Here is a 24624-nt window from a genome sequence, read left to right as displayed (position 1 = left end):
CCATGCCAAATTTCAGCTTTCTAGCACTAACGACCACGAAGCAAAGCCTCGGACAGACAGACAGACAGACAGACAGACAGACAGACAGACAGACAGACGGACATGGCGAAACTATAAGGGTTCCTAGTTGACTACGGAACCCTAAAAATTAACGGGATCACATGAATAACAATGTTACTCAGCCCTTCCCAACTATAATAGTTAATGTCTATACGTTCCCAACTAAGTAGCTAACTAACTAAGTAACGTGAGTAAGTATTTTAGTTAATAACTTAAATAGTTCCAAAGATAATAGCTGTTAAAAATAAAGTATTTCAGCAAACTCAGTAGAGTTTTACAACCCGGCTTTTTTGTCTCTATTACATTACCCATCTTTCACCATAGTTTGACTGCTGTCAGAAAATGTTGTCTTTTGTGTCAAAACAAATATCGTTTCCAAGACTTACGAGTAGGTACCGAGAGCAACATAATAATAAGCATAACAATGTGAAAGAAAAACAAATAGTCTACTTATAGACTTATTTTATAAAGTTAAAAATATTTCAATATTTCGAAATGTCTGATAATCATAGCGCAGACGGCGAAACAAGTTGTAAGTACTCAGATCGAATAAATATCTTTACTTATTTCTTTATACCTTTTAAATAAAATGAACAAGGTTCTCACTTGAGAAAAGAAGAAAAGTTTAGGGGCATGAGTTCGGTTTTTAAGCAACTTGAAACTCGGGATGAAAATGAACTTGAGCATTCACAATGTGTAAGTACCTGACCTACGTGATGTTTGGTTCGAAAATTGCAAGCATTATTTAATAACTTTCTTAATTGTAATTTACATGTTGTTTAATATCACAGACCGCCAAGATAAATTATTGATAGTACTCGTTCCTCGTACAGTATTAAGGTACTTTCACTCGTGTTGCACATAAACAGAATTATTGAATAAATGAAAGCGGTAGATCGATATCTACTTATATTGTAGGTATGTTGAGGGAAAATTCAGTAAAAAATTAAAAATGAAATTTAATATTAATACCATCACGAACGTTTGTTAACTTTAAGTTACAATATGTTGCGTAAATAATCTGTAAAAGCATGAAATGTTAAATTTAATAAAAAACAATATCATCACGAAAATAAAACTAAAAGGTTTTGTATGCCTTTGTTATCTTTTATATTTTTCTGATTAAGTTAGGAGCAGAATTATTTTTTTACTCTACCGCGAGAATTGCACTTATCAAACAATTCTTTAAATGTTTATATGTAATCTGATTATCAGTTACCTATCGCTCAAAACTAACTTTCCGAGGATGTGTAGTGCATATGTACCTTTAGGACGGTCTGACAAATGATCGATTGTTCCGCACCCATCTTAAGAAGACCCCACGTATTCTGAAAACGAACATCAAGTCTGCACAACAAGGATACCCATCGGGTCTGGCTGGACCGGGCGGCAGCCGCCTGAAGCCGCCGGGCGTCGCCTCGAGCCAGTTGTATCGTGTTCTACGCAAGTGTAGTCGTTAATTACTACCAGCTAATTCGAATGAATTGAAACGGTTCACCGTTTCGCGCGGAACTTGTGGAAAGCCGTTTAGGGTAATGGAAGTAAAACTGCTGCATGATAAAAATACAATACGTGAAAACTCGACTCGCAATGGTAGGCAAGGTCAAGGAGTCCATGTTGTACACTAAGTTCCTATATACCTATTATGTACACATTTTACTAGTCCTCTTCCTCTACAAAAGTTTAGTAAAGTCGTTCTTCGCGCGAGTGACTAAAAACACGTGAGCGTAAACCGTAAAATTAGCTTAAAGTCCTTCTTCTCAGTATTTTCTTCAGTAATTATTTTATTAGCACAAAAATAATTTAAAGTCCTTGTTTCTATTACACTTCTCTATCTCGAAATTAAGAGACTGTAAAGTGTGGGTAGGTATATGTAACTGCCTAAGCAAAAACAATGCCATGTAAAAGATAATGATTTTTCCCATAAATAATCTTGTCCTCTAAAAAAACGCCTTAATATTTAAATTGCTTTGAAACCGTCTACTATAGTAAGCCTGTAATATTTTCAGTTTCAAGAAGTTCAGCGTGCTATCATGTGCAAAAGATAAGAAAGAAACAAGATATTCCGATAGAAGAAAGAATAAAAAAGGGGGTTAGAGTAAAATGGTCGCGATCACAACAGGTAAGATACCGGTCGAAAGAATTTATTGGGAAACTACTCGTACCTTAAAAGTATTAAAACGTTGAGGAAGTTCAATTAATTGAAAAAATCTTATTTTTAAATACTAACGTACGTACGTCTATATATATCTATCTACATTAACCGATTTTCTAAAATCACATATTGTAGGTATAGAAATCTTTTTTGTGGCTTTTGTTGTTATTTAAATGGTAAGAAGTTTTGTAAGCAGATCAATGAAAATGAACTGATAACATTATTTGTTGGGAATAATTCCTCTAGCCTCCAACGAATCGGCACGGTATATGTATGTTACAATTCACAATGTACCTTAACTTGTTATTCTTCTTCCTACCATTTGTCCCGGCTTATTGCCATGGCTCATGGCAGCCTGGGGTCCGCACTTGTCGTAGGCACTAGTTTTTACGAAAGCATTTTCCATCTGACCTTTCAACCTAGAGGGGAAACTAGGCCTTACTAATAGACGGAAAGCTTATTACTGCATGTTGGTTTGACCTAAAGTTCCAGGAGAATTTAAACCTTTTCGTCGCCATCGACTTGATATAAAATCAGTACATTTCGTGCCCGTTTCGTTGACCTGGCGGCAATAGGGTTAATTAACATTTTGTTTTCCTTACAAAATGTTTAAAGGGGTTTAGACTATTGTGCAGTAATTGAATGCCTGAAAAGAAGGAGGACCGAATTCAAAAAATGTCCACTACATTTTTAATAAAACAAAGTTTATGTCGTTATGCAACATTTAACAATGTCACTAGATTGAAAATTAAACTGAACATTTACTACACTACATATATTGGGACTATTGGGAGTACTCGTAAAGTTTGGAATTTCCTTAAAGTAGGTAAATAGAGTTTTGTGAAAAACTTTGGTAATGTTTCTTCATTATTTTGTAGCCAAACGAACCTCAGGGATCCACGGTGTCGCTGGAACCCACTCCCGAGCTGACTACCTATGGAGGAATCAAGTTAGGATGGATCCAGGTTTGTGCCACAGTTCTTATTTCCAAAAGTTTTACTGTGTGGACAAAATAGTATCTACAGGAATAAAAATAAAAATAGGAGTAAAGTAAGAAATACCAAGGCGTAGCCGACGTCGACAAACATGTTACTTATCTGAGGCTTTTCTTTTTTTGTTCGACAGTTGTGACGATCGGTTTGGCCTAGTGGGTAGTGACGAAGCTGATGGTCCCGGGTTCAAATCCTGGTAAGGGCATTTATTCGTGTGATGAGCATGGATCCTGAGTCATGTTTTCTATGTATTTAATTATTTCTATATTATATATATCGTTGTCTAAATAAGTAAACGTAAATTTTTTTTTGTATAATTATCGCTTACATATCCCGTATGAAAAATATACTAGTAGCCAAAAGGTCGTACTGGTTCATATCAATAAGCCATGATCTGACTTGAATGAATTGAATATTTCCTGTATTTACACATTTATTTGAACCATCTTCCACATTGTTAACTGACAATTCTTAAACCTACCGATAGTCAGATAAAAGTTGCTGTTAGTTACCGGTAAACTGCGGTTACTTTGATTCGCGGAGAAACATGGTCATCGATTTTTGTGGAATAGGCAGTGGACTTTCGAACGCTAGCTTAAGAATTTTATTATGCGGTTGGCAATCTTGACAGAAATATATCTGAGAGCTGCTATCAAAGTATATTTACGCTACAATCCGTTCTTCAGGGCGTACTGATCCCATGCTTGCTGAATATCTGGGGCGTCATGCTCTTCCTCCGCATCTCCTGGATCGTGGGCCAGGCTGGGACCATGGTCACCATGGCGATTATCCTGGTCTCTGGCGTCGTGTGCGTCATCACAACGCTCTCACTCAGTGCTATATGCACGAATGGACTATTGAAAGGAGGTAATTATCAGAAATTTTGCTTAAGACCTGGCATTGCGCTCACCGCGGCAATCGTCCTTGTCGTTTCGATAGCACCAAATAAATTACCAAAATTTTGATAGAAAAAAAATCATCGACTTTGAGCTGTACGTAGAAAAGAATTTCATTATATACCTAATATCCATAGAATATTAAATACTAAAGCATCCATCAATGTACACGTGAAATGACGTGGTGAGGCTAAGGAAAAGGCAATAAAAATGTCCTATTATAAGTTTAACAAGCAAATTGTTTTTTTTTTGAGCAAATGTATTAGGTTGAGCATGAGCATAACAGCAAATAATTTACAAAAGTATGTATATATATAGGTAGATAAGTATATTATTACATGTAGATAATGACCATTACGCAATTAGAATAAATAGTGAGCATCTGCACTTCTCCCGCGCGACTCCGTATATCGCAACTTCAAGTATTGAGTCGTGCGCGAGAACGCAAGTTCATGCTAGCCGGTCTGTTATTTATCGACTAATAGCGGCTATATGCTTGTCGATCAGGAAGTGAGTTTACAAATGGTGAGTGTGGAGAGTATAGGAAACAGAACACCTCAAATAGATACTGCTTTAAAAAGTCCGAAAGCTGATAAAGCCGGACATATTTTTCAGGAGGCGTGTATTACCTCGTGTCGCGTTCCCTCGGCGCGGAGCTCGGCGCGTCCGTCGGCGTGATATTCGCGTTCGCCAACGCCGTCGCCGCCAGTATGAACACCATCGGCTTCTGCGACTCGCTCAACGACCTGCTGAGAGCGCACGGCCTCAAGATCATCGACAACAGCGTCAACGACACGAGGATCGTCGGCGCCATCGCTCTGTTGGTTATGTGTCTCATATGCGCTATCGGAATGGACTGGGAGACAAAAACGCAGGTTCTTACGTTCATGAGAATCACAATAATTGCATGTTCGAGCGATAAAGAGGCCAGATATCGTAATTTTAATTTTCGCGTTTAGCGATAGGCCTCTGTAAACAAACCGCTTTGATGCAACAATGCAAACAAAAATTGTTTTAAGGCATAGTATGTATAAGTTACTTTATGGTTTATGTGATGTGATAGTGCTGCTCTCTGGCGGTAGAACATTTCAGTAATAATCCTTATTAAAAGGCGGCGGTGTTATTTTTTAGTGTATTATATATATATAGTTAGGTAGATATTTATTGCGCTCTGCATGCTGTTCAAATTCTAGCATCTATTTTAGCTTTATTAGATGTTCATAAGCGCATTGTAACATGCCTACTTGAAAAATAAACTATCTTTATATTTATTATCTACTTTCTTTCAGAACTTTTTAATCGCAGTTATCGTCTTAGCGATCTTCAACTACGTCATAGGGGTCGCCAAGGGACCTGCGAACGACACTGAAATCGCCCGGGGCTTCGTAGGAGTAAACGGTAAAGATATTTTACAGTACATATGGTACTTCTTTCCCGCACGCGTGCGGGAATGAGCACTTTCCGTGCATATGTCAAAACTTTAAAGAGATAGGTAATTCGCAACTCACCGTTTATTTATCACCACTCGTTGCGAATTTTCTATTTTCTGCACTTGTATCGTAAATAACTAACTTTCCCTATACTTGGTGGAGATGCATATTGGTGGGATCGCCAATATTATTTTTTTCTGTTACTTAAGTAAGTACCTAGTAAAGTTTACACATTTCGTATTTTGGGCGACGTCCACGGTACAAGACGGCCTGATTCTAGTACGAACTGACGTTTCTTCAAACAAAAATATATCTTTTGTGAGATCCGATCTATATCGTATCCAGATCCAATTTTTGACGTAGGGTCAGTTGTCCTAGGTTGAAACAAACGGACACAGTGAAACTTTGCAATATCTCGGAAACTAGGTGTTACCAGCTAGTGCCAGCTATCAAGCAAGGACGGGCTCAGGGACCCCCCGCACCTCCCCAATACGCGAACACGCCTCGGGGAAAGAGCACGTTGCTGCGCGCGTTAATATAAATTGGTGTGGCAAAAGTAAGTTGTTTTATTTATTTTTCTCGATTTTTAACCAAGAAATAGAAACGAGTTTGGTGTTATTCAATTTTTTGTTGTGTTCTATGTGTATTAAAGTTTATTTGGAGCTAAATATTTTTAAATATCGTTCACTCTTTGGTGCAGTTTTGTTAAATTGTTTGAATAAACATCCCGTTGTCTCACAATGAAACATGTGTATGTAGTGTACAATGAAACAGGTCTCATGTTCCATTGTATGCTATGTAGTTTTATTGTAGACCGAGTGAGAAATTGCAACAGGTTTCCATTTTTACAATAGTCATAAATTGCAATAGGTTACCATTTTTACAAAATTATCTTAGATTGGTTTTTAAGTTTTTGTGAATATGTTCAGTTCAAAAATTGTTTGTCAAATTCGTTTTATGCCAATAATCTGGAAACCACCTACATACATTGCCTTGAAAAAGGCGGAGTAGTCAATGTTTTATAGAGTGGTTATTAACCCTTTACCAGGCTAAGGGAGATATATTTCCCACATACGGCACTTCAAACTTGTGTTCTATTTTCGATGAGTAAGACTGACATTCGATTTTCATTTTTGAACTGTCAGCCTGATAAAGGGTTAAAAACCTATACCAGTAGAGGGCAGTAGAGCGTTGGCTGCCAACTAGGGATTAACCGAAAACCGGTTAACTGAGATTTTTGGGCTCGGTTAATAACCGGTTTTGCGGATCCATAAACCGATTAATAACCGAAATTTCATTTCTTTCATAATTTGTTTTTGACCATTCTACTTTTGTTTTTTTTCTACACTTTTATCTAAATGATCAACCTACTTGGCCGTATAGCATTGTTTCACTGTTGATTACCAATGCCATTTTTTGTTGACAATGAAACGGCATTGTAACAGTCCAGGTGTTTCACTGAACACCAAGTTCCAGTATACAATGAAACAAAACCATTATTTTTTTAAATAATTAAAGAATTTATGCGAAATTTGTGGAAGTAAAATACCATGAAAGTTTATGATAATTTGTCTATCCTATGGCAACATAATATAAGATACTTAACTTTAGCAACGACTGATATAGGATGGTTTATATGTTGAATGTTTCATTGATGGCAAGGTTTAAGGTCACATGTCTAACATTAAAACAGTCGTACACAATGAAACTTCACGATATTTATAAAACACTATGTTGCCAGAAAGTGTATGATATCAAGCATGGAGATGCTCAAAACCCTCCCGGGCCCACCTAGTTGGCAATAATGCTCCGTGGACATAAAAGGCGTACCTTTCTTGCATCATGCCGTGCACGCCGACCAGATTCTAGATTCACAATGAAACTTTAGTTGTGTACAATGATACAAATCTTTCGCTCTTATATATTTCGGCAATCTTATAAGCGTTCCATATGTCGGAAACCTCTTAAATAACCAATTTCAGGGTAGCACTATTTTCTCCTTTCCTTTCTCATTAATTGATTTAAATTATATGTATTAATGTCACGAATTTATAACACTGTTTCAATGTTTATTAACGATGTTTCAAGGTAGACTAAAATTATTACATTTGTTTCACTGTAAAAATTGGAGTGTTTCATTGAAAACATGCATAAGTTTACAATGAAACAAAACTCATTTTTTTTAAAAAGGTTTATAATACAGAAGCTGTTAAAGATAAGTAGAAATTAAGAATTTCATACGATAGCCAACTAAATTGTTTATGTTCATACGAAATATCATACTCATAACTTTAAAAACAACAGAGATAGGAAGGTTTGAACTTTTGGTGTTTCATTGATCAACAACTTACCCTATATTAAAACTAGAATCAGGCTGACAGTCGTCTGTATATTATGAATAGAACCTATTAAAAAAACTTACAAACAAAGGTATATTCTGTATATTGCCATAAAAGTAACTATCAAGTAACAATCAAGAGACTCACTTTTAAGCTCCATGACGTAGGTAGGTACTAGCCATGCTAAATCTAACTATGATCTAAACAATGTAACCATGTTTCAGCGGACACGATGAAGCAGAACGCAATGCCAGATTTCCGCTTCAGTGAAGGCGTCCACCACGACGTGTTCACCGTGTTCGCGATGTACTTCCCCGCCGTCACCGGCGTGCAGGCCGGCGCTAACATTTGTGGGGACTTGAGGGTATTTATACTCATCTTTAGTAACGGAACTGTTGTTGGCAGCGATATAATGATTCAGCGGATACGATGAAACAGAACGCGATGCCGTACTTTCGCTTCAGCGAGGGTGTTTACCGCGACGTGTTCACCGTGTTCGCGTGTCCCCACCGTCGCCAGCATGCAGGCTGGCGCTAACATTTGTGGCGACTTGAGGGTAGATTTCTATACTAAATTTGGTGCCGATTAAATTATCCCAAATAGGCACATCATATTTAACAACCATTGATTGATTTGTGTAATTTATGCTATTCTATTTTTACTAACCCATGACCCTATGACATGAGCCATGGAATACTGAAACATAAACAAAACAAAAGTAGTCTCAATAGTCATCGTAGTAATTGATATTGTAGTCGTCTTTTCCAAATTATTCATTTTTCCCAAAAATTCAAAGTTATGTTAGTAGCGGGAAACTGCTATATGAGGGCTTACGATGATGAGTGTAGAGAGCCTTGAGACCTTTCTCCAATAAACATAATTTAAGGTACTTTACCTGATTAATCACTATGATGTTTCTCAGGATCCTGCCTCCGCCATCCCAAAAGGCACATTACTGGCGCTTTTAATATCCATGTCGTCCTACGCGCTAATCGCATTGCTCTGCGGTGCTGGCGCCCTACGCGACGCCAGCGGCGACGTCAAGAACCTCACTCATGCTGTGTTGTCCGCCTGCACTCCTAAGTGCGATTATGGCCTGCACCATGATTATGAAGTAATTTACTCAACAATACCAGGTTTTCTCCGCGAAAGTTTAACTGTTCTCGTCCGAAAATTTTGTCCACTTCTGTTCAGCCAAGTTTGCTCGACTGAGCCACAAAAATCTAAGCCTACCCGATTTTTTCACATTTACGAGTGTAATATAGTGTAGGTGGCCTAGCGGTAAGAGCGTGCGACTTGCAATCCAGAGGTCGCGGGCTCAAACCCCGGCGCGTACCAATGAGTTTTTCGGAACTTATGTACGAAATATCATTTCATATTTACCAGTTGCTTTTCGGAAAACATCGTGAGGAAACCAGACTAATCCCAACAAGGCCTAGTTTACCCTCTGGGTTGGAAGAGCAGATGGCAGTCGCTTTCGTAAAAACTAGTGCCTACGCCAAATCTTGGGATTAGTTTTCAAACGGACCCCAGGTTCCCATGAGCCGAGGCAAAATTCGGGTACAACGCGAGGAAGAAGAATATAGTATATTGACTAACTAGCATTAATTATAAACATCCTTGATTAATTATAGACGCTTACAGGTAATGCAACTAATGTCCTGGTGGGCGCCCCTGATCTACGGCGGGTGCTGGGCGGCGACGCTGTCCACCGCTCTGACCAACCTGCTGTCAGTCCCGCGGCTGATCCAGGCGCTGGGCGTCGACCGCATCTACCCTGGCCTCATCTTCTTCTCGAAACCCTATGGCAAGCACGGCGAGCCCTATCGAGGATACGTGCTCACCTTCTTTGTGTCACTGCTGTTTTTGCTCATCGGTAATTTATCTGAAGTTTTAAAGTAATTAGGTGAAAATGTTCCACATCAATACCTACTTAATTAATTGGAACGAAGGACTGCCATGTCATGTCCCCAAAAACCATGAGGAATGTCGTTTCGAAAGGGCTTATTTTTTTAAACTATCAATGCAACTCTGCTTATAACAATAAATTACGCATTTTAATTTAGATTAAAGTTCTAAAAAGTCACTTCTTGTTCTAAAAAAAAAAAAGCTTCAAATGTCGAAGTTAGGAGCAAAACGGCTTATTTATTCCAAATTGTATGTACACAGTGTTCCTAGGCCTATAATCTTATTGCACTTTGATTATATTCTGACTCAGTACCACATGTTTACTTAATCATGTTTATTTATTATGAAGGTTCATTTGAACCATATATATCATCAAAATTGCACTTTTTATTTCATCATACATTTTGTATAATAATTGTATTATACCTGAAATTAAACACCAACATATCATTACTCTTAGTACCTACTTAGTTCTAATTTCTGAATAATAAGTTATCTATTTCATAAAAGTTTATTTCTGATTTTTTTTCGTATCTATCTATCACAAGATTACAACAAAACAACTTAAAAGCGAAGAATAGCTTTGCGATCCTATAGTGAAATAATCTAATTTTTCGGGAGAAAACGTTTTCCACTAACTAAATATTAACAAATCACTTTAATTTTGTTGTCGATCGCTTCAGCATAATGTATTCTATAGTTATAGGTTTCGCTTAAAAATTTTTTTTTTTGTTTTGCAAATTGTGAAAAATAGGAAATCCCATAAACCTAGTTTTTCATTGTGTCAATAACATACTAAACAATCATGGAGAATGGCAAATATTTAGAAGTGGAAAAACGATTTCTCTTTTTGTATGGACCTTCACGTGGTACTTCCCTCTTAATTCCTGAAGTTCGCATCAAATGTAAAATAGTAATTAAAATCATTATTTAGATAGATTAAGAAACGTACACAGTACTATAGCTTTTATGTCAACTTACGTCAGTACAATATCGAAAAGAAAATAATAATTACGAAATAGAAACGGTTTATTTATCATTTTAGTTTATAGAAGAAATAAGCCCTTTTGAATAGTATCGTAATAAATATCGTTTTTAGTCTGGTTCGGAAAAGTAAGTTTTAGTTAGTTACGTTTTACTCTTCTGATGTCTGACCTTTTCGGGGACAGGACTGAAACTGCGATCACTAGCAATTTCTTCTTCCATAACATCGTATCCTCATGTTTGAGTTATGCGATCACTCCCACAATCATTTGTCAACCGCTTCAATGTAAAGTGTAATTCACAGCCGACCTGAACACCATCGCCCCACTGATCTCCAACTTCTACCTGGCCTCGTACGCGCTCATCAACTTTTGCACCTTTCACGCGGCCTTCATTCACCACATCAGCTGGCGGCCCACTTTTCGGGTAGGTACGCAACCCATTTAAACTTGCCTGAAATGCTAAATGCTAATATTGCTAAAATCCTTTTTACTGACCAGTTTACAGTGTTATGCAATGTTCAGTCTCACAAGGGCTAACTACAACTTCAAGAAATAGATGTATTTTTGCCAGTTGGTGCATATCTCCTTCAGTTCAACGAATTTAGGGGTATTCCACGGGAAGGTCGTTTACGTAACGCTTTTGTCTTGTATATGTATGGCAGCAAAGAGAATTGATTATAATAGGGGGTAAAGTCTAAGAAAAAAACATGCCCCTTAGCTTGACATCTAAACCAGATGGCACTATACTGCGCCATATGCTTTGCGGTCACTGAATTGTCAAACGTCAAATTTTGGCAATCAAATTTACCGCAAAATGTATGGATATGTACAGCACCATCTTGTTTACCTGTCAAATTCGAAGCACGAAATTGTCTAAGATTTTACGCATCTTACTCAATCTATGTATCTTTGATGGCAGCTACCTCAATCAAAACCGTAAAGCTAAAATATTACCAGTATAGTCATGAAATATTACCAGACCCAATATCGCTTTCTTAGCATTTTTAGAAGTATTAGATGAATGGCGTTACGTAAGCGACAATTTTAGGAATATGCCATTATACACTTTACAGTTTTACAACATGTGGGTGTCGCTGCTGGGCACGGTGCTTTGCTGCGCCATTATGGTGCTGCTGAGCTGGTCTATGGCCATGACCACGGTGCTAGTTTTCCTCGTGCTATACCTGATCGTGCACTACAGGAAACCCGGTATGATGTGCCTTTATTTATCGTAACTATAAGTACAACCTTTGTCATAGACGATCTCGAACCTGGCCTTCCGTCATCCTATTTGGACTAGTGTCTTTCTACAAGAAATCATATACTTGATGGATACATACTAGTTATGTTTATGTAAACTGCTAGCTTAACAGTCTAGACGCAATGATTTATTTAGTATAAATTGCATTTTGACCCTTGGAGAGCCTTTACACCTCCAAATCTTAATACTATTAATACTCTGACATTGGGGACCTTTTACATCCCCAGGCCCCAGATTTAATGTTATTTTTATTTTCAACCATTGAGACTATACATCTCTGTTGTATTGCAGTAATTATTTTTTTTATGATTATTATAATGTAATGTTTATCCAGGTATTGGCTGTTGTATTTTTTTTTATGTATTTTTCATGTCACTATATGATATATGTTACTATAAATGTTGTATTGACTTGTAAAAGAACTTGCAGAATAATTTTTTGAATTTTGAAAAATATGTTCCCTGGCTTAATATATTTTCAACGTCATCTGGAGGGAGGCATCTGGAGGATTATAGGTAATCAACATCAATATTTGTGACATTATCTATGAAAAGGAACCTTATTGTCGGTGGCGCTTACGCCATTATCAACGATGCTCCCATATTATAAACGCGCTACGCAGTGCGGCGTAAGCGCCATCGACAATAAGGTCCCTTTTCATAGATAATGTCACATTTGATAACGAAAGTTTTTTTAATGGATTTTTAGGGTTCCTTAGTCCACTACGAACTATTTAATAGTTTTGCCATGTCCGTCCCTGTCCGTCCGCGGCTTTGCTCCGTGATAGTTAGTGCTAGAAAGCTGCAATTTGGCAGGGATACATACATTTTGCCCCGAAGGTACCAACAATAAATGTTTTTTTTTCTTTTTATCCCAATGGTGTTGGATAACGTTGTGCAACAACTATTTTTTGATAAAATATATATTTTTGGAAATAATTGCTCCGAAAGAAATAAATATTCCCCAACCCCCTCTAACTTTTAAACCATGAATCCAAAAATATGAAAAAAAATCTTAATACAAAACCTTAATAAATACTTTCAATGCGAACATGATCGATCAGCCGTTTTTTAGTTATTGCAAAAGTCTTATCTTCTTAGTAGAAAGACGTACAATCGCTGCGTACAAAGCGCTGCGAAGGTACTCCCTTATGCTTGTAATACCCCCGTTTAGCCTAATCTGACAGAATGGTAACTACGGAAGCCTGAGCATAGCGCGACATGCTCTTAGCCGATTTTTTTTATTACTCGCCACGAGTCACCTATTGTATCATGTCTGTCTGTATGCAATGCATATGCAGACGCAGACTGGGGCAGCAGCACGGAGGCCCAGCGCTATATTGACATGGTGCAGTCGCTGCTGGAAATCAACCAAAAACACAGGTAAGTCCAAGTAACCCATTTCTTTGACAATAAAAATTTACGTTTTCCGCGGCAGCTGTCAAATTAACTGTTTACTTACTTTTGAATAAGTACCTACACTCTAAGTACTAACCAACAGCCAATCAATAAGCCGTAATTCTAATATACGACGACGATAATTGACGACCGGTTTGGCCTAGTATTACCCTGCTTACGAAGCTGATGGTCCCGGGTTCAAATCGTGGCTAGGGCATTTATTCGTGTGATGAGCATGGATATTAAATTTGTTTCTAAGTCATGGGTGTTTTATATGTATTTAAGTATTTATAAATATGTATATATTATATATATCGTTGTCTAAGTACCCTCAATACAAGCCTTATTGAGCTTACTGTGGGACTTAGTCAATTTGTGTAATAATGTCCTATAATATTTATTTATTTAATATACATTTTGACCTAGTCGCGCGACTATGGAGGTACCAAGTGCAACGGAGTTTATTTCTTGGTAAAAACTGTCCTGTCCTGTGTTTCCCAGTGAGCACACGTCTTAATAGCTACGCTGCCTTTCGTTTATTCAAACAACCGTAAACTGTTATCGCTGCAGTGTAAAGTCGTACAACCCGCAAGTCCTGGTGCTATCCGGGCCAGCGGGGCGACGGCCAGCGCTGATACAAGTAGCCGGCCTCATCACTGGCGGCACTTTTAGTCTGCTGGCGGAGCTCCATGAGGTATTATCACTCACACTCTGTTGCTTACCTAGCTGCACTAGCTTGGTCTGTCTCTGAGTAGGCAACGCATTTTATTAACAAAATGAACAATACATTATATAACTAGAACTAGTCATATAACATATCCGTTTCTAAAACGTACCAAAATTACCACAGAATACTGTCAATATTTGGTTTTGTAATTTGACTATAAAATAAATATATCTATTACAAAATAACTCCAATATCAATCCTACCTTCCACAATTACTCTCCAACAGTACAGGTTATCCTCGGCGGATCGTGAAGCACGCATCGCGTCATCCTACCGATGGCTGCGCGCAATGAACATACGCGGGTTCGTCACGCTGATGGACGACAGCAAGTTCGAGACCGGAGTCCGAGCGCTGCTCCAGGCCTCTGGGCTTGGAGGCCTCGCACCCAACATCGTGCTGCTCGGGTATAAGTACGACTGGACGCAGGCGAGCAATACAGAGGTCTATGTCAGGGTTGTACGGTAAGTTACGGTATGTCATCTGCGCTTTGAGCCTCAAAGCTTGACTATAAAAAATGTTGAAATCTCAAAACCTTCAATATATGTACATCTGAAATTCATACTCGTAAGAACCACGAACCCTGCACATACAATTTGCAAACATATTATATTATGTAGTAATTTGAATAATAAACTGAATAATTGCAGGCTAGCCTTCGAGCATAAGCTTGGTGTGACGATCCTCCGCACGCCGGCCGAGCACCGCGCCAGCGAGAGCGTGCGCCTTGAACCCACCAGTTCATCGTCTCTTACGCGGCCCAGCATGAGGGAGATCCAAGAGCTCATGTACCAGGACTCTGACTTCTCCTTCGTCGATACATTGCATGAAACAAGTACCTATTTACTTTTCAAGTTTACGAATCTTTCTTTAGAGTATTCCAAACAAACAAAGGTATTATTTCAAATGGAATGGAAAAAAACATCGAGGTACAATAAGTATAGAGATGAAATGGTAGAGCCGGCAGATGACCGAACGAGATGCTCTTATGGAACTTTCAGTAGGAGTAGCAGAGAAAGTGCTATGATTGTTTGATCTTGTCACAGTTTCATTTTTTTCATTCCCCACCGTAAATTTTAGTATAGCTTATGGTGGGCCCGTAACCCGACTAATTTACGTAGGTTGTTTTTGAATGTTGTCAGGAATATTAAAATGTATTTGGCGCATTGCGTATGTTATGTCCCTTACGGGCGCATGCGTGTAGCACACCTATTTGATCCTCCCATCTACGTGAAAAATTGAGTTTTCTCCGTCATTTTATAACGATTGTAATTAGTAAATATAGTTAGGTACCTCTCTGACATGTTTTAGGACCATGATATCAGTTTATTTTTTTTATACTTATACAGTGCTGTGCTGTGTAGCATCAGTGGCGGATTAACCGAACAGCAGAAAAAGCATATGCTAAGGGCCCCGCGCCTAAGGGGGGCCCCGCGCTCCGACCCTGACCATGCGATTTCGGCACGCGGAACCGGCCAAGTTCAAGTAGAACTCGCACTCCGCGGATCCTGTATTATCACATTATATTTACAATGTATTTGTTTCGTAAGTCAGTAACAATATTGATCAATTATTATTATTTGTTATTATCCTGTAAATTTTTCTTTATGACGATACGAAATTTAAATAATTTTTAGGCTTACGCAAAGACCAAGAGCAGAGTTTAGCATAAAACCGAAGGTGCAGAGTGTCTCAAAACTTTTGTGCATGGCTAAGCTGCAGGAAACAGCAGAGCTCGGAAACGAACAAAAGAAGATACTGTGTTAAAAAACAAACATATTAGTGAAAAGCAAGGAAGGACGATTTATTTATTATTTCAAATAACAAATTGCACCTTACAGCTAATGCCTATAATGATGATCAGCTTTGAACCCGTAGTAGGCCAAAGGACGCGCTCCTCTACGGCTGGCCGGGCGCCCGAAATATGCAGAGTTGCTGCAAAGCCGTTATAAAAAGAAAACAGCGGGGCCCTTATGCAGGGCTTTGCATTCGCGTAGGCCGGATGTAAAGCCCTGCATAGGGCCCGATACCCAAAGTATCCCAGCAAGTCGTACTTTCGAGCAAGAACTAAGGCCGAGCAGCAGGCGAGCCGAAATCTAAAAATTCGCATACTAGGGAAAAAATCGGTGACAATACAGGTAAGGAGGAAACCTATGTAAAAGATAGGAAATGTGATAAGATAACACATCTTCATTAAGTTTAGGCTTTTTGAAAATGGCAAAAAAAGAAACAAATAAAAAATCGGAATTCCTTAAAATAAATAAATAAGAAAAATACTCCGGATTTTAAATGACGTCATATACCTATAGTTCGTGTCATCCACGAAGACGCGCCCCGCCCTTCTTCCTAATCGCTTCTAGTACAAATCTGCAACTTTTTGCCAATGTAGTATAGTTATGTCTACTAATTAATGTGTATAGACAGAACTACTATAGTAGTAAAAGGTTGCATACCACACTTGTAGGTACTATAGTTTTCTATAGTTTTCATTGAAAGTATATATTAAGCTTTAATTTTTTCTTTCGGAGCGATTATTTCCGAAATAATAAATTTATAAAAAAAAGGTTTTGAAGACCGTTACTCGTTTTGAAAGACCTTATCCAACCATACGCCACACTGTAGGGTCAAAGCAAAAAAAAATTAAGAAAAAACATTTTGTATGGGAGGTACCCAAATTTTTTTTATAAGTAGTTTTTATTTTACCGTACTGTCGCAATGCATAATTTATGTATCCATGCCAAATTACAGCTATCTAGCACTAACGATCATGGAACAAACCCTCGGACAGACGGACATGGCGAAACTATAAGCATACACTGCATAACATGTTACAAACTAATCGAGAACTAGTCAATAAAAATTAAGACATCGTAAAAATGTTGTGATGGTACTGAATTCTCGGGGTGCGAGTCCGACTCGCACTTAATCTTTTTTTTTTTCAAACTAGGGGGCCCCGCCAGCTATTGTGCTAGGGGCCCCGCGCCTTCTTAATCCGCCCCTGTGTAGCATATAGCTCTGTGTTTAATATTATTTACGTTAAATATTTTCAGTAAAAAGAGAATCGACCCATGGTAAGGATCTGAAGACCCCAAGCGACTCATTTAAAATCCTTGAAGCAGAGAGTTACATGACGCCGCTGTCTGCTTCCGGACCCTATAAACCCATGCAACTTCAACAAGTAGGTCTTACTGCAAAATAAATCGTTAAGAAAACTTTCAATTGAACATTTTGAAAGAAATTGGCTCTCAATGTACCTACCAATTTATTTACTGGATTGTTTAACGTCCGCGCTTATCATTTTTATCAACCTATTACCCTTAATAAAATTTACCATTACTGTTTAGAGTGGCGCTCCATATCCCTTCAAGTGGCGGCAGTGAATTCGTGAAAAGAAGTAGCCTGGCCCCGTTAGGTGGTCAGCGCGGTTTTGGAGAATATTACAAATTCAACTATTTAGACCTAGTTTATCTATCAATAAAAGTATATTGAAGCATATATCGATAGAATCATCATTAAATACGCTATTCGAATAGAACAATTAAGTGATTGTATTTTTTATGCATTTCGCCCCGTGAGTGGTGGGCCGCCACTTGAAGGGATATTTTGTCACTTCAAAATCTGTGTATAACAAGCAACGACTAGCTTGGACGGGCTATTACTACGATGTATGTGTGTTCACTTCCAGGGAATGTTGGACGCGTGGTGGCTATACGACGACGGCGGGCTGAATATCTTGCTGCCGTACATCATCGCGACCCGCGGGGCGCACGCGCCGGTCCAACTGCGTATTCTAGCGCTCACCCGGCACACCCGCGACAGAGCCGACGCCGAGAACCAGTAAGAACTCGTGAAAATTTGGTCTTTATACTCGTACATAGGTATCAGTGAGCGGATGCGAGTCCAGATATAATATTGGCAGGGACATCTTGCATGCACTCGCTCGATCATTCGTTTGCGCAAGAAACGCGTGCAACCTATCTATATTACGCGCGAGAGAAATCATTTAAGAAGAACAGAATAGAAAAATAGGTATCTGGTTGTTTATTTGTTATTCGTATACACGTAGGCTAAAAATCACCGATGTGCGATTTTGTACGCAACAGTGTTATAAATGTGTATGTGTTCATGTCTACAGGTTAAAGAGTCTCCTGGCGAAGTTCCGCATCAGCTACGCGTCGCTGACTCTCCTGAGCGGCGTGGGCGACACGCCCGCGCCCGCCACTTGGGACCTGTTCCACTCGCTCATACACCGACATGCGCCGAGTAGAGGTAGGTATCGCTGTTTACCTATTCTTCTAACAGGAACATACACAGACTGGGTCACTACCGTGAGCATCAAAACTCGATAAATGTATCAGCCATCTCCCTGACACTCGAATAATGTAAGTTGTCGCTTCGGCCCCTGCAATTCTTCAATCGTATTTGACTTTAAACATCCCGTGAGCAAGATGCAAGGGCAGAAGCGACAACTTACATTATTCGAGTGTCAGGGAGGTGGCCGATACCTTTTTAGGGTTCCGTAGCCAAATGGCAAAAAACGGAACCCTTATAGATTCGTCATGTCCGTCTGTCTGTCCGATGTCACAGCCACTTTTTTCCGAAACTATAAGAGCTATACTGTTCAAACTTGGTAAGTAGATGTATTCTATGAACCGCATTATGATGTTTACACAAAAATAGAAAAAAAAAAAACAATAAATTTTGGGGGTTCCCCATACTTAGAACTGAAACTCAAAAAATCTTTTTTCATCAAACCCATACGTGTGGGGTATCTATGGATAGGTCTTTAAAAATGATATTGAGGGTTCTAATATCATTTTTAGGGTTCCGTAGCCAAATGGGAAAAAACGGAACCCTTATAGATTCGTCATGTCCGTCTGTCTGTCCGATTCTGTCACAGCCACTTTTTTCCGAAACTATAAGAGCTGTACTGTTCAAACTTAGTAAGTGGATGTATTCTATGAACCGCATTAAGATTTTCATACAAAAATAGAAAAAAAAAACAATAAATTTTGGGGGTTCCGCATACTTAGAACTGAAACTCAAAAAAACTTTTTTCATCAAACCCATACGTGTGGGGTATCTATATACGTGTGGGATAGGTCTTCAAAAATGATATTGAGGTTTTTAATATCATTTTTTTCTAAAATGAATAGTTTGCGCGAGAGACACTTCCAAAGTGGTAAAATGTGTCCCCCCCCCCCCCCTTAACTTCTAAAATAACAGAATGAAAAATCTAAAACAAATATATGATATACATTGCCATGTAAACTTCCACCGAAAATTGGTTTGAACGAGATCTAGTAAGTAGTTTTTTTAATACGTCATAAAATTTAAAAAAAATATTTTTCATCAAACCCATACGTGTGGGGTATCTATATACGTGTGGGATAGGTCTTCAAAAATGATATTGAGATTTCTAATATAATTTTTTTCTAAACTGAATAGTTTGCGCGTGAGAACCTTCCAAAGTGAAAAAAAGTGTGTCCCCCCCCCCTGTAACTTCGACACATAATTAAAACTATTAGAACGCCAATTGACTTTGATCCTTATTCTTTCACTGATATGTGTTAAATTTGTTAAATATCAAAAAGTGGCGCCATCTTACCAGGCTTGCTCGAAACGATGCACTTTTCGATATTTAACAACTTACAAAACCGTACAGAAATAACACTTCCTACAAAACTGGAGTTGTACAACGATTCAGGGACAAATCATGCTGTCTCTTTCTAATGTATGGCACAATCCCTTTCGGTTATTTAGGGTTTTCAAAATTCAAGTTAAGTCAAGAGCTAGAGCGAACAGAGCCAAGAATGCCCGAATTGTCTAGTGTCCCCCCCCCCCCCCCACTTATAATTACTATACTAACACATAATATTCGCACGTTACAATGAGCATTGCATTGAATGGAATCAAGGGTTAAGTAGCTAATATATCGAAGTTTTTGTTCTAGAGTGTTTGGTAAACGAGGCTGATCTGACGCGATGGGAAGCGAAGACGAGCCGACAGCTGCGCCTGCGCGAACTACTGCTCGAGAACTCGAGCAAGTCTTCCTTCGTCGTTATGAACCTGCCCGTGCCTAGAGAAGTGAGTACTAGAATATTTTAGTGTGGTCGTTTGTGACAGACATTGTTTTTATACATTTGTTTTTATTTATTAGATTTTGTGCCTTATTGTGATAGGCACCTACCTATACCTATCATACACTACCTGATCAAAAAATTTAAATTACCTGCAGAATTGACATATAACGTTGTGCGTTCCTAAAAAGTCGATTTCTTTAATAAGCCTATTGGGTTTATTCCAGGGCCTCCCGGCGCCTCTCTACATGGCGTGGCTGGAGATGCTGAGCCGGGACATGCCGCCGATGCTGTTCGTGCGAGGCAACGACCAGCCAGTACTCGCACATGAGGCTTAGTCAATGAATCCAACCGTAAACTGTAATGTAAGCGTACTCTCTGTCTGAGTCGGAAATCACAAAAAAAATGTAATTTTACTAGCCTGATAATAAAATTATAATTAAATGATAACTTGAAAGTCTAAACAGACAGCTTATTTGAGAGGCATAAATATTGCGAATTAAAAAACATCCTTGTGATACCACTCGCTGGTCAATCTAGCATAGGTAGTCAGGACTACGACTGACCAGGAACAACTTATTTTTTTTTTTAATATGTTATTGATTGATATGATATTAGATACATAAGCGTGTGCGAGTATTTATCAATATTATTGAAAAATATAAATAGAAGATAAAAAATATAATAAGACAATGAATCCAAATCTAAACTGAAGCTAACGTATTGAGTGGAATAGTATTGATGTGTACTTTACTGATCAAAAAATGCGCGGTCATGCCAAGTTCTTTCTAGATTCCTAACTGCTGCCTTGTAGATTCAAGTTTTCAATTCGGAAAACATGAATCTAGAAGACTTGGCAAAGAGTAACGTAAGAGGCATGGTTTGAGTATTTTTTATTATTTTCCGTCCGATAAAAAAATTGTTCTATGGAAATAGTAGTCAGTCGAGACAAGTGCGTCCATAGAGGCAATTGCGCCGACTGACTTTACCTGCCTAGTAATCTGTGATATAAAATAAATGAACTGTTAAATGCTTTGCAAATTGTGATAAATAAAACTACATAAGTTCAATATATTACATTTTTTTTATTTCACACGTATTTCACAAGGGTTTTTAATTTAGAATAAAAACAGAAAATAAAATATTTACAAATACAAGAATCAACAGTGGCTCCGAGTAACAACTATAATAAGGGTATATTAATTACTATAAGACATGGAAGTTCATAATGCTCCATACATTTCATAAGGAAGTTTACATTGAATGACACATCAATTAAAAAATAATGGCGAGTTGTCTATGTTAGACATGATACAGGACTGAGACGATTTCGAATCCAACTAACTTGTGTGCTATTTTATTTACATCGTGTCTATTTTATTTGATCATCGACTCAATGGAGTGGTAAGCTTGTCGACTACCAACCGATTGTCATTTAAATCTCAAATTTGATTAATTGAAATAAAATCAAAATTCCAACTCGAAAACGACATATGCTGACATTATCTGACGTTGCAATTGCATTGTCTTTGCATGGTTCACAAATTAACAGTTAGCTTTGTGGACAATGGCACATGGTATATACAATTATTATCATTTGTTTGAGGTAGCAATGCTTTATTCTCTTCTCTCTTCTTCTTTAGCCCTTTCTCAATTTTAGAGATCTCTAAATTTTTGCCATTCTGGTCTATTTTGCGCTCGTATGTACCCATTTCGATGCAGCAAAGCATTGCAGTATAAGTAGTATAACTAATTTAAACGCTTTACATGATAAATATTAAATGGGCGTCCGTTAGCTAGCGCGGTTGCACAGAGCGGATGGGAGAGTTAACGAAAAATAGCATTAGCAACGCTGACGCGGACGCGTGCAAGTGCGACTCATTTTACCTACAATGTCACCTGCGTGCGTGTGCCCGCTCCGTGCGTCCGCGCTAGCTAGCGGACGCCCTATAATGTTGAAACTGTTGTGCTATTAATTCTGATTATGAATAAATTTATAGCATATAAGTTAGTTGGACTGAAACATTTTGCTTGCCACCTAGTATAAATGAAGACGTCTACTGCGATATGTAAGTTACGTGAAAGGACGGCGATTTAAAATATAAGTACGATACCCTTGCAACGCGCGTAATCGAAAAGCATGTTAGTATTGTTAAAGAACATTGTAACTTAATTCGTAGTCATTAAAGTGTATTCTTGTTCCAACAATATGACAAACTTTATATTTATTTTAACATAACTTGCCTTTTGGTTTTACGCGTTTTAAAGGAACCGTACGACTCTTTAAAGATATGTTGTAGCATTCCGTTGGAAAAATAAATACTATTTACTCCGATTCACTAAATGCAATTCAATATACTGTTTGCGAACAAAACCAATATTCGATTTACATGGGGATGCAGTGCGTCCCTAGTCCGGGTCGTCTATAATTTTGGAACATATCAGATACATGGTACTCAGTCTATCTATATAATTATTAAGGTACATTACTCGATGATGCTTAGTACGGTGCGTAGCTACGATGGAGGCATGAGCTGCCAGTTTTCGTGCGTAGTGCATGGAGACAATCCGGATTGTCGAGTCATGAATGATTTAATTCTACCAGCACCTCGACGTATAAAAATCGTATCAAACGTTTGATAACTCGCTGGTGTCTGTTGATCACACGGCAGGCGGCGCGGCCTCCGGGGCGCTTCCGTGCTCGGCCTCGGTCTCCAGGACACACTGCTCGCTGCGTACAGTATGGATACGATACTACTATCCGTTAGGCCATGACACTGAAGACCAAGAGAACTTCCCAATAATAAGCAATAAAGTGCAAACCAATTTCACGAAACAAAATAACTCATTTAATGAGAACTGATATTGACTCATTGTGCATATTTAAATTGGCACATTTCATTTTTTCTGTAATCTAACAGTGAAGAAAAGATATCTATCTATGTAGATGGAATGGAAACTACGAATTACTGCACGGTCTCTCACTGCAAACTTCTGTAGGTAGTAATCTTATAAGTCTTACACTGAATCTCTTATAGGTTTATAGTCCGTTTGCACCGACTTGGTAATGACAATATATGAGGACTTGACAATATATGACTACCTGCATTCGGTTAACGGCCTTCCTGGATTTGTGCTCGGCCGTTCAATCACATGACTATTTTAATTAGCCTGATTGCCGGAAGCGCCCCGCGCTACGACAGGCGAGTCATCCATGCCACGACCGCGCCGCTAAATATTTATCCAAACAAATAAACATACACATACATAACTAATACATAAATTACAGACGAAAAACTTCACACAGCCATACATCATTTATAAATAAATAATCGTAATAAAAACCCTAAATAATTATGGAAATATTTTTGGTTACAAAGATTTTTTAAATATGCAAAATAAATACTCGATTCACGAGGTTTCCTTTCCAAATACAATATTGATCTAGTTCAGTTCTTATTCGTGCTAAAGGAACGTTCTCAATCGTATGTATATTTTTGTAATCACTAGAACTTATGCTAGAAGGCAGCGCTCGAGTTGATCACCGTCGACTGGAGCTGGAAACTTGAGTCGTTTTGTTATTAGGGCTTGTCCCGCGCTTTCGTCAGGCAAGCAACTCGCGTACATCCTGTATAACTTTATTTGGCCAAACTGGGGCGTACATACAGTCAACAAACTCTGAGCCCTCGGAACTACGTCACACTGACATTAAAAAACAAATCGTAAGGCATCTCTTACTACCTGTCAAATTTGACATGGTTCCGTGATTCACAGAGTTCCATTTTACATCAAAAGACGTGGTTCACATCTATGGCGATATCACAACGGTTTTAAGTCCGGTTTCAGTTCCTTGAGAGCACATAATAGTTCACTTCCACGTAATTCTAATGAACACAGTTCACTTTTGTGCTAAGATTCCACTACATATCCGGATGGAGTCTGTTGCAACGTTGCAAAAATACGAAGGACGAAGTAGCACCACACTTTTAAACGCACGGTTTGCAGTACACAACGTAGACAATATCTGAGTAACCGACAATTTCCAGTCATGTGCCTCTCAAAATTCACACAAACAGGAAATACGATAGTGTAGGCCACTTTTTGAGCTCTGACACGGTAGGGTCGTCCGAAGCGAAGGCAGACATTTTTGCAATCGAGCATTCACACGGCATTGACAATTATGCGATTCGAAACGGCGGTTCACAATCGCGATTGAACGGCTCGAAACAGGATTGCGCGACTCGATCCTGCGACGACGCGACTCGAGTCGGCGTGGAGTGCGCGCGGCGCTCACAGAACGGCGCAGGAATGGTGCGACAGTCTTCATTCGGACTCGTCTTCGTTGTCGTCGTCGAAGCCGGACAGGTCAGCAGATTCTAAGTAGCCATTTTGCAC

General features: G+C 38.6%; 2 protein-coding genes across 2 annotated transcripts in view; one reads left to right on the top strand and one right to left on the bottom strand.

The window, feature by feature from the left end:
* The first annotated feature begins 422 nt into the window (after positions 1 to 422).
* Positions 423 to 21301, top strand: LOC133527157 (bumetanide-sensitive sodium-(potassium)-chloride cotransporter-like). The gene is given in 20 exon segments (XM_061864051.1): positions 423 to 1653; positions 2070 to 2182; positions 3094 to 3180; positions 3894 to 4074; positions 4719 to 4978; positions 5393 to 5501; positions 8097 to 8236; positions 8795 to 8986; positions 9517 to 9748; positions 11069 to 11190; positions 11840 to 11975; positions 13328 to 13419; positions 14002 to 14118; positions 14378 to 14613; positions 14800 to 15182; positions 17194 to 17327; positions 17835 to 17986; positions 18285 to 18418; positions 20103 to 20236; positions 20457 to 21301. Coding segments are annotated over 20 exon segments (3123 nt in total). The 5' UTR covers positions 423 to 1595; the 3' UTR covers positions 20568 to 21301.
* LOC133527141 (tyrosine-protein phosphatase non-receptor type 9-like) overlaps positions 21295 to 24624 on the bottom strand; it is a 107306-nt gene continuing 103976 nt past the window's right edge. Inside the window, exon 15 of the mRNA XM_061864031.1 lies at positions 21295 to 24624. Within this exon, the coding sequence (XP_061720015.1) occupies positions 24553 to 24624 (72 nt within the window). The 3' untranslated portion in view covers positions 21295 to 24552.

Source organism: Cydia pomonella, chromosome 17, assembly GCF_033807575.1.
Source record: "Cydia pomonella isolate Wapato2018A chromosome 17, ilCydPomo1, whole genome shotgun sequence".
NCBI lineage: Eukaryota > Metazoa > Arthropoda > Insecta > Lepidoptera > Tortricidae > Cydia > Cydia pomonella.
Note: the sequence above shows the minus strand (reverse complement) of the source record. Positions and strands in the feature narration are given on the sequence as shown.